This window comes from Eubalaena glacialis, chromosome 4, assembly GCF_028564815.1.
Source record: "Eubalaena glacialis isolate mEubGla1 chromosome 4, mEubGla1.1.hap2.+ XY, whole genome shotgun sequence".
In the NCBI taxonomy this organism is placed as follows: domain Eukaryota; kingdom Metazoa; phylum Chordata; class Mammalia; order Artiodactyla; family Balaenidae; genus Eubalaena; species Eubalaena glacialis.
In genome coordinates, this window is record NC_083719.1 from 118,532,539 (window position 1) to 118,548,568 (window position 16,030).

At 42.5% G+C, this 16,030-nt stretch overlaps 2 protein-coding genes across 4 annotated transcripts in view; both read left to right on the plus strand.

Annotated features, from left to right (window-relative positions):
- The window catches only part of LOC133090981 (protocadherin alpha-3-like), a 120,438-nt gene that overhangs the window by 101,557 nt on the left and 2,851 nt on the right, over positions 1-16,030 (plus strand).
- Positions 1-16,030, plus strand: part of LOC133090980 (protocadherin alpha-C2) — a 106,900-nt gene that overhangs the window by 56,407 nt on the left and 34,463 nt on the right. For 2 of the 3 annotated variants that reach the window (XM_061189702.1, XM_061189703.1), the window contains exon 1: positions 7,430-10,390. The exons of the other annotated variant lie outside the window; for it this stretch is intronic. In XM_061189702.1, the coding sequence (XP_061045685.1) occupies positions 7,835-10,390 (2,556 nt within the window). In that variant the 5' untranslated portion in view covers positions 7,430-7,834. Of the gene's footprint in view, positions 1-7,429; positions 10,391-16,030 lie in introns of those variants that run through there. 3 annotated transcript variants of the gene reach the window in all.

Sequence of the window (16,030 nt, forward strand, 5' to 3'; positions counted from 1 at the left end):
GTCCAGTGGGTAGGACTCTGTGCATCCAATGCAGGGGGCCCGGGTTCAATCCCTGGTGGGAGAACTAAGATCCCACAAGCCAATTCATTTGTAAAACCCCATTACTTAGGCAGAATATCGTAGGTGGGATCCTGCAAGCCATGCGGTGCAGCTTAAAAAAAAAAAATTCATTTGTAAAACCCCATTACTTAGGCAGAATATCATAGGTGGGAAGATGGTACTGAAAGAAGAGGCTGGGATATGAAATACAAATCTATTTTGTATAACACTTTTGCTAAGGCCAGCCATTTAAAATATATATAAATATATATATAGTCCAAATACATATATATGTATGTATGTGTATATATACGTATATATATATATATATATATATATATATATATATATATATTCCAACTGAAGTCTCTAAAAGACAAAAAAATTGTAGTTATAAAAACAATTGGATAGGATCTCATATAAAATACTTGGAAATTAATTGCTGGAGGCCAGTAACGTGATTCTTAATTAGAAGTGCATGTGTAGTGGTCAGATGTAGTATTACTATCTCAAGAAACAAGGGCATGGACAAGAGCTTCCTGAAGATTCTGTTAAATTCCTTCACCTTTTTGGGATCCAGTTTCTTCATCAGTACCAACCTGACTGGGGACTGTGCTCTTGTGAGCATTAAATGAGTTAATATGCATAGACGTAATATGTAAACAGTAGTGCTAAGGCATCAGCATGGCAAGGAGGACCCAAAAAGCCAACAATTACTTGATACTCTGAATATATGAACAGATACTTTTGAGAATTCACCCTTTTTTAGGTGGAGGTATAAGTTTGTTTGTTTTCTCCAAGCAACAAACACAATGGGTATAGAAAGGAGATACCATGGCCTTCCTTTAGACTGAGCTTAGGTCATATCCTGGAAAACAGTTCCAATTTGACGTACCTCATCTACATTTTTTGAAATAGAAAAAAATGGTATACAGATCGATGAATGCTGTGGCTAAAACCCACTTGGGAACAAGGATATTTTTTAGTGTCAAATTACCATCTTATTTTATTCTATGGCTAAAATCCCAAGAACTGCAGAGGAGAAACAGAGCCAAACAAGTTTTTCTATTAAAATAAAAGGCCTTGAGTGATGAATGGAAACTTGGAACAGGTTTTAATGGCAATACTGGAAGCCAGAAATTAAATACAAACTTACCAATTTCTGGCATATATTGAGTCTCAGATAGAATGCTGGTACTAATTTTATTAAATTAGAATCATGGCTTACCCTAGGCAGTTGATATCATTCTAGAGAGCTCAACTTGTTGCTGGATTGGCCTGGACACTTGATGCTTCCTCACTTTGAGTCATTGATAAAATATTGAATAAGGGATAAGACCAATGGTGAATCTCGGCAGTCACCTACAGGAATTTTCCTTCCAGGCTGAAGCATTCCATTAATAAACACTTTTTGTCACTGTTATCCAAACAGTTATGAAATCATCTAATCATACTGTCTTGCAGCCTTTCTTTCTTCCTTTTGTCTGTAAGGATATATTGGGGGGACTTTATTTAATGTCTCCACGAATTCCAAATAGACTATGCCTGTAGCATTTCCCTTATCAATGAGTCTAGCAACTGAAAATCTAAAATGCCCATGTGAAATTTTTTAAAGTCTATGTGGTAGGTTTGATGTTACCAGTTTTCAGTTAAGCCAAAGTAGTCCCTAGTATTGAATGCCTTTAAGTGCTCATAAACAGTTACTTTGGTAACAATAGAGTTTTGAAGGAATTTATATCAAACTCAATGGCACTTTTTTAAAAATAGGAAATTTGGTACTCTAGTCACATCTATAAGTTCTTCTAGTACTCTGGAAGATCATTTGTCACTTGGCTTACTTATAGTGCTTTTATGCTTCCTATCTCCTCACTGACCTTGAGGTTCAAGTTCTACTTAAACATTTTGTTCAATGAAATTAAAGAATTTGGGTGAGATACTTTCTAAATCTCTCAACCTTTAACATTCTGTGATTCTTGGTAGGCCATCTCAATTGAAAATACTGATAGAGAAGCAAAGCCCTGAAATAATTGAATAGTTTGATTTTGTCTCTTATATTACACAATCTGCCCCAAGCCTTTAATGTATTCTCTGTTTTTACTAGTACTTGTCCAAAGATAGTTTGAGTTCCTTTGTTTATTCTAAGCAATTTTCAGATGCCTCAGTCAAAAATCAACCGTATACTAATTTCTCAGACCTATCAATAAAAACTTAGAGGATCTTTCCCTAAAAGTTAATGCATTCCCTCTGGAGGGAAGGGACTGTGGGAAAAATTCAGCTATAATGTTATTTGAAAAATCTTTTTTATCTCTCCAACCATTGGATGCTGTACCTGTGACGAACGCTGTAATCATGTTGGTAAGCATTTTCCTTCTGAAGATGCATAAAGATCAGAAGTGCAGTTCGTTTATAACAAGATGGAATTTTAAAACTATTTTGGACCACACTAAACATTGGGATGTTCATTTGTCTCTGTTTTTAAATTATGTATCATGTGCTCAGTTTGTGGAACAACATAAATATACAACTTAAAATTGAAAATTAGAACCTTCCCTATTTGGCAGATACTCCCATAATGGTCAGCCCAAAGCCTGATCCAACTAATGAGCACGTCCCCTTGCCCTGTGGCCAAAAGACTCCAGATTGTTTGGTTCCCCAAAGTAAAATGATTTGTAATGGCACTAATAATAGAGAAAGGAAAATTTATGTGAATTAGGAGAATTCACTGAGTACCAGTATTTGTCTTTCTTTTTTTTTTTTAATATTTATTTATTTATTTGACTGCTCCAGGTCTTAGTTGGCATGCGGGATCTTCGTTGCCGTGTGTGGGATCGTTTCTTTTTTTTTTAGTGTGGCACGCGGGATCTTTAGTTGCAGCATGGGGGATCTAGTTCCCTGACCAGGGATAGAACCCGGGCCCCCTGCATTGGGAGTCTTAACCACTGGACCACCAGGGAAGTCCCATACCAGTATTTTTCTTAGAGGCTTAATTGGGTTGTGTTCTGATTGGTTTTGCTCCTGTGTCCAATGACCTTGTGATAGATGCATTTTACAGATACAATTAAGGGATACAATTAAGGGATACTATTTCAAAGTTCTCGTCTAACATGCGGTAAACAAAATCATGTCTTTTTGTGGCACTTCTCGTATCATGTCACTTTCCATGTTAGTTATGAGCAAGGAATACCTTTATTTTATAATTTTTAATTATAATATAAAGTAGAAAGAGTGATAATACTTTTGAGCAGAGCCTTTCTTAGCGTCCAGCAACTTCATTAGTAGGATTCAGTTCTCCAGGTTTGAAATATTTTGAATTTCAAATTTTAAAGGAAGTAAAATCATTGCAGGCTCTTGAGCCCTCTCACCATTAGACCTAGGGAAAAAAGGGAGAAGTAGCAGCACTTCTTAAATCTGCTAAAAAAGGATCTGAAGAAAATGAAACAGCCATCACTTATTTATTGAGAGTCTGTAAGTTTTCCTACACTGTGAAGAAATACACAGACATATACGACATGGCTTCTGCTTGTAGGTTGTGTATAATTAAGGTAAGGAAATAATATTAAGGCATTTGGATGAATTAAAGAATGACACATTCAGAATTCTGAATGTCAGCATTGAGAGAGATGTAGACTACGAAAGAGAAAAAAAAAAGACAGTATGTTTAGAGTAAACAATGTTTCATGGATTAGGTAGGTTTTAAGATGGACATTGAAATATAGAGAACATTTAAAAGGGGGAGAGAAAAGATGAAGCTATTTCTACTTGAGAGAATTGCACAGGTAAAGTTGTAAGTTTAATTCTGTTCAAGAAACATTAATTAAGTACCTCTGTGCCAAGCTCTATACTGGGCGCTAGAGATTACAGCATTTTTGGGAACACTTCTGTACTCTGTTGCTAAAGTATTTTCACATATCCTAAAAAGGTGAATCTCTTGTGAGGGAACAAATCCCTTGAAGGAATTCTCATGACGGAAGTCCCTTTTCTTTGCTGATATAGAAAGGGACTGGTTTTTGTTTTCAAAATATAGGCTAAGCTCTAGAAATAATTGGGTAAGCTTAACTTTGGTGCACACTCATCTTCCCCATCATCACTGACTTCCTGTCTGCTGTAGTTACAGGTGCTTATCTCTGTTTGATACCTTAAAGGGTCATGCTATATATAGACTGTCAACTAAGGTTATCTGATGATAATAAATTGTTGCATTTTAATCATAACAATAATAATGATAATAATAATAACGTACTTGTCAATTACTATGCAGATTGGTTTTTTCTTTCCAGTTTTATTGAGATATAATTGACATACAGCACTGTATAATTTTAAGGTGTACAGCATGATGATTTAAGTTACATACATCATGAAATGATTACCACGATAAGTTTAATGAACATCCATTATCTCATATAGATAGAAAATAAAAGAAAAATTTTTTCCTCATCATGAGAACTCTTAGGATTTATTCTCTTAACAGCTTTCATGTATAGCATACAGCAGTGTTAATTATATTTATCATGTTGTACATTATATCCCTAGTACTTATTTATCTTATAACTTGCAGTTTGTACCTTTTGACTACCTTCATCTAAACTCCCCCCTCCTACCCCCCCCACCTCTGGTAACCACAGATCTTATTTCTTTTTTAAAAAATTTCATTGGAGTATAGTTGATTTACAGTGTTGTGTGATTTCTTTTTCTGTGTGTTTGTGAAGTATAATTGACCTATAGCACTATGTTAATTTCTGGTACACAACATAGTGATTCAATATTTCTATGTGTTACAAAATGATCACCATGATAAGTCTAGTTAGCATTTGTCACCATACAAAGATATCACATTATTATTGACTGTATTCCCCATAGTGTACATTTCATACCTGTGACTTATTTATTTTGTAAGTGGAAGTTTATACCTCTTAATCTCCCTCAGATTGTTTTATATACATCATCTCATGTAATCGTAATGATTCTATGAGCTTACTTAAAATTGTCTTCCCCAATTAAAATGAGTTAACTGAAGCTTAGGTTAAGTAATATGACCAAGGCCACACGGTTAGTCATTGGCAGGGGTATGACTGACTTCAAAATCTGCGCTATTCTGCTTTTCAATAGGGGGTTCTTGAAGGTCTAAGGAAAGGAAGGAATGCATAGTGGTGTGGTTGAGGCATTAGTATTAATATTCGTAGACAGGGCACTTGCCAGCAATCTAAGCAATCCTATTCCACCAACTAGGAAGGTCGGCATGAGACATGTACAATAGTATGAGCAACTAAATCATTGTAGTGCCAAATACAGAGTTTGCCATCTCTTTAGTACGTCTTTGAAGAGGTGGCTGATTTGTGTTGGTGCTATGTTTTTCTTCTCAGTCATTGAGGGAGTAAGTACTAGTTGAAGCTTATGATCCCAACACATCAAAATGGACAACCTGGCAGATGTCCTTGCTGGAAGATGACAAGATTGCTAAAAGAGGGGCCCTGATTTTTCTCCTGAGATTTGACACTTGGGGGCTTCCATTAAAAACATTACCAAGCCTCTGTCATTTTAATCTCTTCTTTAAGTGCCTGTGATCTTTTCAGGGGCACAGGTCCACGCATGGTCAATGCCTAGTGACCAGGTTTCAGAGCTGTGGGCAGAGGTGGCAGCGACTGTGAAAGCCTGGGAGGAGATGAGGGAAGAAAAGGTCACTCTTCCTGACAACTTTTAACTTGATTCCACTTATAAGCCATTTATTTTCAGAAATAAGTAATGGGTGAAGACATAGGCCAGGCCTACATTTCATGCACTTGAGAGTTAAAGGCTTTCTGAGATCAAATTACCACAGCAGAGACAGGGTTACTGTAGGGACATTTTGGGAGGAAGCAGACAGAGAGGGAGAAGCCAGAGGCCTAAGAAGGGAAACAGGAATAGAATGTGATGGAAATTGCTTCCCACTTTGCCCTCCTGAGGGAATAAAGAGGACCAATAAGAAGCAGCAGGGATAGGAGGAAGCTGGGAGCTTCTCTGGAATAAAATGGGTTAGGTTGTGGAGTTGTCAGCTGCTGTACTTGGTAGGTGGGAGGAAGAGATGTGCTAGTCCAGGCCTTTGAAACCTGGGTGCCTTGGCCCCTTCAACTATGCCCTGAAGGAGGGAAGCGTGCCAAATGTCAGATCTCCTTCTAGTTTTGTTCCAGTTCATAGCTAGAAAATGACAGCAGAAGATCTAGGGGCAAGAGGATGCTGAGAGAAGAGAAGGAGAAAGAACATTTTAGTGAGTGCTTTTGTACAAGTGGGACAATGAATTTTAAACTCTTGTGGAATAGATGGGAGGGCCTGGGAAAAGTGGATGTTCAAAACAGAGAAACAGAGGCAATGACACAGAACAGAAAGGCTTCCTCTGATCCTTCTGCCTTCTTGTTCACTGACAATTGGTTATCCTTTTGTTTCCTCTGCAGCAATACAAGGGGGGAGTCTTAGGCGAACAGAGACCCGGAGGGGTAAAGGAACCTTATATTTATGTAAGATGAGCTGCAGCTATTGAAATTGCTGGCTATTGTGAGATAAGTCCCAGCCTTCCACATTTTGCTTAATAACAGCAGACTTTTCACTGCAAAGCATTAATGGAGTCCAAATTCCAGCCAGGCTTGGGAAAGCAAGAGTAACTCTCTTGATGTAATGGTTTTGCAGGCTCTTGAAGACATTGTCATCCGTTAAAGAAAAAAATTTATATCACTCTTGAAAGAAAGAAAATGTCTTGGGTGATAAATGAAAAAAATTTGAAGTAAAATGAGGAAAAGCTTGAGGGAAGAATCTCTTTAAAATTTTACCAGATTCTCCCCACTATGATCAAAAGGGGTCAAATAAGAGCTTAGCCTGCAGCTTCATGGAACCAATTTTTTAAAGAAAGAATATTAAAACCTGAAATATTGGTTATTTGCCAAGGCACACACTGGAAGTAAAAGCCACTTGGCTAGAAGCAGAATTGAGTGTTGGATCGCAGGATGCTAGTTTTAGGCTTGCTCCGCGAAAGATGACAGCACTTGCCACCCCCCCTCCCTCTGCCCTAGAAGTTTCTGCAGTATTCAGGGAAAATGTTGGTGTCAGGGAAATAATCCCCATCATCAGTAACCTCAGAGCGCCTCACTTGCGTTTGTTTCTTTGAACGTGGAGCCGCCGCCCAGATATCCGTACTTAGCCAAGGCCCTCGGTGTATTTTCTTGACTTGCGCTTGGAAATCTTTTCCTGGGAGCTGAAAGCCCGAGTCCTAGAGACTTAACTGCTTTTCCTAGAATAATCTCCTTACAAGACCAGTTCAGCAGCCAAGGGACCGTGGAGACTGGCTGAACAGGACAGTGGGGGCAGGGAAAAAGGGAGTGGCCGTGTTCCCGGAGTCTGCTGGGATCCGGCCGGTCCGGGGCGAAGGAGCTGGGGCTGGAGTGGCTGGAGCGACTGGGCAGTCCGGGTCGCCGTCCACCACCTCGGTGCGGAATCGGAGCCGGACTTGCCGAGCATTCCTCCCCGTCCTCTTCTGCTTCCTCTTCCCTCCCCCTGGACCAGCGGCGGCGGCAGGAAACGAAGCCGGGCTGAGCGACTCCGAGGCGAGCGGAGGAGCTGGGATATGGGGAGTCAGAGCGGGCGGCGGGGCCAGGAGCCCTCCGGAGGGCCCACGAGGGGAGCGGCCCCGGCGTTTGCTAGCTCGTGAGGCGTGGGGGAGCGGGCGCAGGGCGGCACGAGCGGAGGCGGAGGCGCGGCCCCGGCGTGGAGCACGGCTGGGGAAGCTGCTGCCTCCGACCCTGCCCGGCTGCCTCCGCTGCGGCCGGTGGCTATGGAGCTGGCGGGCACCAGACCTGGGGCAACAGAGCATCCCCGACTCCGGATGCCCATGTCCTGGCTGCTGCTGCTTTTCCTGCTGCTACTGCTGCTGCCGGGCCCAGCGGCCTCCCAGCTGCGATACTCGGTGCTGGAGGAGCAGACACCTGGCGCGCTTGTGGGCAACGTGGCTCGCGCGCTGGGGCTGGAGCTGCGGCGCCTGGGGCCGGGCTGCCTGCGTATCAACCACATGGGTGCGCCCAGCCCGCGCTACCTGGAGCTGGACCTGACCAGTGGAGCTCTCTTCGTCAACGAGCGCATTGACCGGGAGGCGCTGTGTGAGCAGCGGCCTCGCTGCCTGCTCAGCCTGGAAGTGCTGGCGCACAGCCCCGTGGCGGTGAGTGCCGTGGAGGTGGAAGTACTGGACATCAACGACAACTCGCCGCGCTTCCCGCGGCCCGACTACCAGCTTCAGGTAAGCGAATCGGTGGCACCTGGAGCGCGCTTTCACATAGAGAGCGCGCAGGACCCCGACGTGGGCACCAACTCGGTGCAGACCTACGAGCTCAGCCCCAGCGAGCACTTCGAGCTGGACCTGAAACCCCTGCAGGAGAACAGTAAGGTGCTGGAGCTGGTGCTGCGTAAGGGCCTTGACCGCGAGCAGGCAGTCTTGCACCACCTGGTTCTCACAGCTGTGGACGGGGGCAGCCCAGCCCGCTCGGGCACCGCGCAGATCTCTGTGCTTGTCCTGGACACTAACGACAATTCTCCCGCCTTCGACCAGTCCACTTACCGCGTCCAGCTTCGGGAGGACGCGCCCCCAGGCACATTGGTGGTGAAGCTGAATGCCTCAGACCCGGATGAGGGCTCCAATGGCGAGCTCACGTACTCCTTGAGCAGCTACACGTCGGACAGGGAGAGGCAGCTCTTCAGCATCGACGCCAGCACGGGGGAAGTGCGGGTAAGTGGAGAGCTGGATTATGAGGAGGCCTCTTCCTACCAGATCTATGTGCAGGCAACAGACCGGGGTCCAGTGCCCATGGTGGGTCACTGCAAGGTGCTGGTGGACATCGTGGACGTGAATGATAACGCACCAGAGGTGGTGCTTACGGACCTGTACAGCCCAGTGCCTGAAGATGCTGCCCCCAACACCGTTGTGGCCCTTCTCAGTGTCAATGACCAAGACTCAGGTCCCAACCGGAAAGTGAGCCTGGGCCTGGAGGCCACACTGCCTTTCCGACTGAATGGCTTTGGAAACTCCTACACACTGGTGGTGAGTGGCCCCCTGGACAGGGAGCAGGTGGCTGCCTACAACATCACAGTGACGGCCACTGATGGGGGAGTACCACAGCTCACATCCCAGCGGACACTGCAGGTTGAGATCTCTGACATCAATGACAATCCACCCAGCTTCCTGAAGGACTCCTACTCCATTTACATCGAGGAGAACAATTTGCCAGGGGTGTTGCTCTGCACTGTGCAAGCCACAGACCCAGATGAAAAGGAGAATTCGGAGGTGACCTACTCCCTCCTGGAGAGGGAGATTCAAGGGCTGCCGGTCACCTCCTATGTCTCCATTAACAGTGCCAGTGGCAGCCTTTATGCTGTCAACTCCTTTGATTATGAGAAGTTTCGGGAGTTCTTTGTGACTGTGGAGGCCCGGGACAAGGGGAGCCCACCACTGAGCAGCACTGTGACCACCAACGTGTATGTAGTGGACGTGAATGACCATGCCCCTCACATCCTATACCCTACCTCAACCAATTCGTCAGCAGCCATTGAAATGGTGCCTCGAACTGCCCCTGCTGGCTACCTGGTCACTAAAGTCATAGCCATGGACTCAGACTCTGGGCAGAATGCTTGGCTCTTTTACCATCTGGCCCAGATTTCTGACCTGGACCTCTTTAAAGTAGAGCTACATACAGGAGAAATTAGGACTACCAGGAAGATGGGAGATGAGAGTGGAACCACTTTCAACCTGACCGTGGTGGTCCGAGACAATGGAGAGCCATCGCTGTCAGCCTCTGTGGCCATTACAGTAGCTGTGGTGGATAGGGTTTCCAAAATCCTCCCTGACACTCAGAGACATGTGAGAAGTCCTCGGACATACTCTGAAATTACACTTTATCTAATCATAGCATTAAGCACAGTGTCTTTTATATTTCTTTTGACAATCATTGTTTTGAGCATCATCAAGTGCTACCGCTACACTGCTTATGGCACTGCGTGCTGTGGAGGCTTCTGTGGAGTGAGGGAGAGGTGCCCTGCAGAACTCTACAAACAGGCCAACAACAATATTGATGCCAGGATACCACACGGCCTCAAAGTGCAGCCTCACTTCATTGAAGTGCGAGGGAACGGCTCCCTCACCAAGACCTACTGCTACAAGGCCTGTCTGACAACAGGCTCAGGGAGTGACACTTTCATGTTTTACAACACAGGGGCGCAGACAGGACTGGGACCTGGGGGAGCCCAAGCAGCAGCAGGTGACAGCAGGCACCTCACAGGCCAAAGTGGGCAGAGTGCTGGGAACCTGATTATTCTACAAAACGAAGCTGTTTCTCAAAATGAGGTGAGATAGTAGTCAAGGGGTCTTTCACAAAGTCATGCATTTTTCACATTCCCCCCACCCCCTCGCAGTATCATGTAGTTGGCTTTCTCGAGTTATTAACAATGACAAGGGTTATCTGGTAAACTGAGTGTGTGTGTGTGTGTGTGTGTGTATTACCTGTGATTGGATTATAATCTGCTATGTTTCCTCTCTAGAAAAATAGGACTAGAGAATTGTTTTACTTTCCATTTTCTTTTCAGATATATGAAACCTTGACCATAAAATTGTTTGAGAAATGAGGATTTGTCTTAAGTATGTGGTGTTAAAGCACAGCTCTGTAGATAGAGCTGTAGGATAGGCCTGAGAATAAGATGATGCTATAGAGGGTAACATTATGAGATTCAGGGAGAAATGGCCTGTGCTGTATCATCTACAGGGAACGTTCCCTTTTGAAATCCTACAGGAGTGTTGTTTTTCAAAAGTTCTGAAACCTCTCGGGGCTGTGGTGGTCATCTCTGTATGCTGTCCCTGTTTATACCATGGACTATCTACAATGAAAAGTATCCAGTTAATATTTCTGGTAATTGCATTGAACTAATGTGATGAGATCTGCTAGAAATTCATGTCAGAGGTGGTAAAGCCATAGAATGTGGACCTCACCCTGAAGACAAAGTTTGATTTGGCTGTTTGCTGTGGTAACTATTCTGTTGGGGCTGTCGGAGGAGATGAATGATGGTACGGCAGGCATCCAAGAACCAATTTGTCTGGTTGGGCCAGGGAGATGGTAGAATGAGTGGATTAGGGATGTGGGGGTATGGTGAAGACCAGGATAAGCTGGGGTTGGGGAGAAAGAATTCCGCCACTAGTTATCTTTTTTGGCCTTGTGTGAACTCCTTGTAAGAGGATTTCCCTGCATTTAACGTAAATGTAATCTTGTGATTTCCTCTTGAGAATTCCTAGGGTTTTGATGAGATGTGAAGCAGCCTCTTCAAGCCCCTCATGTCTTTAAGTTAAATGATAGTACTTTAAATGGTACTTCAACATGTTCCAAAGCACACATTCAATTTCTGGATCTAGCTACAAAAGCCTTGGAAAGTGGATGGCTTACTGTACATGAGAGACAGAGAGACAGGTGTTAGTAGATACACTGGTTTTAAGTAGGTGTAAGGCCAGTTTGCTCAGTATATGAAGGATGTATATAAATTGTTGGACAGTGCATGTGTTTGTGTAGTGTGTTTGTCTCCATATGCATGCTTGTAATAATAGAATTCTGCTTTGTGATACTTTAAACTTGGATTTCAGAAGCCAAAATTTTGTCCCATAAAAAGTGATGAATTGTTTCTTCCCAAAGAACTACTTTGTAACTAGGACTTTCAGAGGTCCTACAAAATGAGTTAATAATATTTGTCCCTCCTATATTTTTGTGATGTGTTTTCATTGACATATTGTTGTCTTTTTATTAATGTCCATAGTTTCACATTCTAAATTCATGCTCATCTTCAGGAAATTAATGCATAAGCACAGAAAAGAAGAGAGATGGATTGAGAGAATTTCCATGTACATTGTAGGTAGATTTATCAGAAGAGCCTGATGTTAGTCAATGCTGTGCAGCCACGGGAGGCAGATTGCAGATTAAGAAGAACGGGTGGGGGGGGGGGGAAATCAAAGAGCCTCCAGAATTCTTTAGATCATAGCTTTTGGCAGCATGTAGAAAGGCTTAATTTTAAATAAGGATGCTGTAGACATTTGCTGAACAAGTCCTTTTGGGCCTGGGGTGGCTGCAGATGGTAAAGAGGCAGAGAGAGCAGGCCAGGTAAGCTTTGCAACCAGCTGTGAGCCGGAAGCGCAGGGAGTGACGCTCTCACCCTCTCTCTCCTGACTCAAAGCTTGGGGCAATTTGATACGTGAACTATTTCTGTCTTATACTGACCTGTGTGTTAATATGTGCTTTGGTTCACAAACCTTTCATTTAGGGAGAAAATTATGTCAGAAAAGTGCTTGCTTTTTTGTGGGATTTTGCCAGGAGAGTACATGATTTTAATAAAGGCAAATTTTTGCCAGACACTTTTGCAAATCCAGTGAAGAGAGCCCTAAGATCTACAGCTCCTGAATTTATTGCGGTTATAGGTAGAGAGTGAGTCACGTTGTCATAGCATGGCAAAATGGGGCCAAAAATCACTCAACTCTGAAAGTCATCACTGCTAGATCAACCTGTTAAATTCTCACGTTAGGCTTTCTTTCTTCCCTACCCAGTCACTGCAGATGGCAGGAGAGTCCTGGGGTGCAACTGATTCCATGTGCCTACATTAAAATTTGATGGGGATCGGAAAGGATGAGTAAGGGAATTTGCGCTCACTGACCACCCTACTATACAAAAATATTCTGCACTGCAATATATGTATGGTTTCGTTACCTGTAAGTCATGCATTAAACAAATATTTATCAACATCTAGCACATGAGGAAACAAGCTCAGAGAGGTTAAGTAACACACACAGTCACTCTCCTAGTGGTATTTTAAGTCATATCTGTCTGACTCCAAAGACTGTGCTTTTTGAAACAGTATGAGTAGATAGAAATCCCAACGTTTATATTCCTTTTGATATGGGATACTCAGGCATTCAGGCTACCACTGATTCACCTAGTAGTGTCAATTAACTGCTCTGGAAAAAGAGGAATTCTTTGCATAGAAGTAGGTCACCAATGGGAGGATCAGTGAGTAAAAACGTTACCACCAAGCTAGGATATTTTTATTTGTTTTACCGTTGGCAAAACCTGTTCAGATCTTTTATCTTTGTTCTCTCTCTAATTTCTCTCTTGTTGCTTATTAAATATCAGTATTTAACATCAGGCTAATCTTTTGGTAGATTTTCCCCCCAGTGAGTTTATTTCATGAGCCACTTATGCAGTGAGGTTTCTGAAGTAACTGTTTAGCAGTGGGGCAGAATTTCTCTTTGGAGAGCTCTGAAAAGCTGGTGTTGAATGTGGTTGGCACCCTCTTCAGAATCTCCAAGAAAAGGAACCAAACCTTAAGGTGGATTCTGTGCATCTGTGGTCCTGTGACTGCTAATGAGTCACTTTGAGTGCTCTGGGCAGATTTGTCCAACTGCGCCTCAGTGGGACCAGTTGGCACAAGATGTGGAAATCACAAAAGAGTAGCAGAAATGAGTTAAGTTTACATTCACTTTCACTTATTTTAAAGCAAGTTGTAGTCACCAAATCTTCAGTTATTTTTGCCACTGTGCATACATATTCACTCTAATTCCAGTTGTGGTAACTTTGAAGGGTGAACCCTTCTTTCAGTGGCACCTAATTTATTTCTTGCAGGACTGACTTTTCTAGCTGGTGACTGACTCTATCCTGGATCAGAACTTACACTTAGTGTAAAGTGCCATCATGGTGAATTTATAAAAACTGCACAGTGGTCAGAATAGGCAAAGAAATTGTATCTGAACTTCCATCCTCTGATGGTCACTTTTGAATGGGTGGGGCTGTTTTGTTTTGCCATTTCTGTATTGGTTGTAGGGCTGTTCTTCTGAGAAAAGGTTTATTTTATTTGGTCTGAGAATACGTTAATTTCTTCAAATTACCCCCTTCCTCCCCTTTTCTACAGATCTGCTGAGCCAGATGGAATTATGGCTGAGCTCCTCTCTGTCTCTTTATCTTGCACATATCCTGACTGATGAAGAAATCTATTTATTGTAGCTTGAATGTCATTGGCCTACCCTTTGGTCTGACCCAGGACTGAGCCTGCACATGGGCATCTGGTCTAACTCAGAACACTCTGCAGGGACACAGCCTGGCATATTACAAATTGTCTACTGGCATGCTGTTTGCTTGACAGAATAGCAGAGTTGGTTCTGGATACTTGCCTTGGTTGGCCACCAATTTTTGCTCTCAATGAGAGGTCAGGATGATGTCTGTTTGCAAACGTTTGATGAAAAATTACCATCACCAAGCCCAGAGGTTTAGCTGAATTGAATGGGGATTTACAGGTGTCTTTGAATATGAGTTTTGTAAATTTCACCTGGCTCCATGTTCCTGGGCATATTACAGTATGAATATAAATTTGGCTTATTCGTATGATAATATTTTGAGTTCTATAAAAGCATGATTTCAAAAATCAAAGGTCAAGAGAATTCCTTAACAGTGTTTTAAATCTGCTAGCCTAAAAATTATACAAGTTTTTGTCTTTCGAGGATTTGAACTCGACAAATGCAGAGAAATCTCCAACATTGCAAAAATCGAAGAAAAATGTTAGTCCCTTGGCACATAAGCAACATCAGTTCCTTTCTGGCCTTGCAGGGTCAGAACTCTGGGCTCCAGGGAAGTAAAACTGTGGGTGAGAGAGTAACTGCCGCACTAGCAGGCTGTGCGTCCAGAATTAAGCAAACCTAGCATTTTCTGTTGTACTAGAACCCATTAGGTATGTTTTAAAGTGATGTGTATTTTATTTTCCTGCACTGTGGATTAGGATTATAAATGACTGTTTTTAGAAGTAAGTATTCGCCTAGACTTCTCATATTTATCTTTTCATTTTGATTTACTAGAAGACTAATATGTAACATAACAATGATTATTTTAAATGTTAGATTCCTTTTTGCCTTCATGAGCAACAGTTTATGTGTTCATTTTCTGTTGCTTTGTAACAAATCACCACAAATTAGTGGTTAAAAACAACACTCTTTTATTACCTGCACACTGTGACTGGGTTCTCTGCTCAGGTTTTCACAAGGCTGAAATCAACATGTTGGCCAGGCTGAGTTCTCTCTTGGAGGCTCTGGGGAAGAATCTGCTTTCAAGTTCATTCAAGTTGTTGGCAGAATCCAGTTCCATGAGGACTGAGCTCCCCGTTTTCTTACTTACTGTTGGCTGGAGGTCACTCTCAGCTCCTAGAAGTTGCTCTCGGGTCCTTACCAATATTTTAACAGTGGAGAATATTTTCTCACATGGAATTCCTCTCATGCTTCAGATCTCTCTGATTTCTGTCTCTGATCTCTAGACCCAGATTTAAAAGACTCGTATAATTAGGTCATTCACACCCAGATAATCTCCCTTTTTCAAAGCCAGCTGTGCCGTATAATATAACTTAATCATGGAGTAAGACCCATCATATTCAGTCTTGGAGATTATACAGGGCATTTACAGTAGGGTGTAGGGATCTTGGAGGCCATTTTAGGATTTTACCTATCATAATTTATATCAGTGTTCACAAAATATCACTGAAAGATTTGCAGTGGATACATCTTTAATAGATTCCTACTAGGAAGGAAAAGGAGATGCTACATGTAGTCTTGTTTCTCAGAGGACCATTCATTGATAGCTTCATGGATTTCCATGATAAGAAGATAGCATATTACTTCACTGAGTAGTCCTATGATTTTATGAATGACATAGGGTATTTTAAACCTATTTTATTTCAAATCTGTCTTGGAAGAGGTGATTAACCCTTTTGTAGCTCAAATATTCCATAGTATAAATAATACCATTACAGAATAAATCAAGTCTTAGCTATAATTTTGATAGAAACAAATGAATTCTTGTTCTTCAATAATACTACATCACCCACGTGGACTACCTAATTCAGTTTTTCCACATCTGGAATTTCATGACTTATTCTACTGAAGGACTACACTTTGAAACAACAGAACATACTGGGCTTT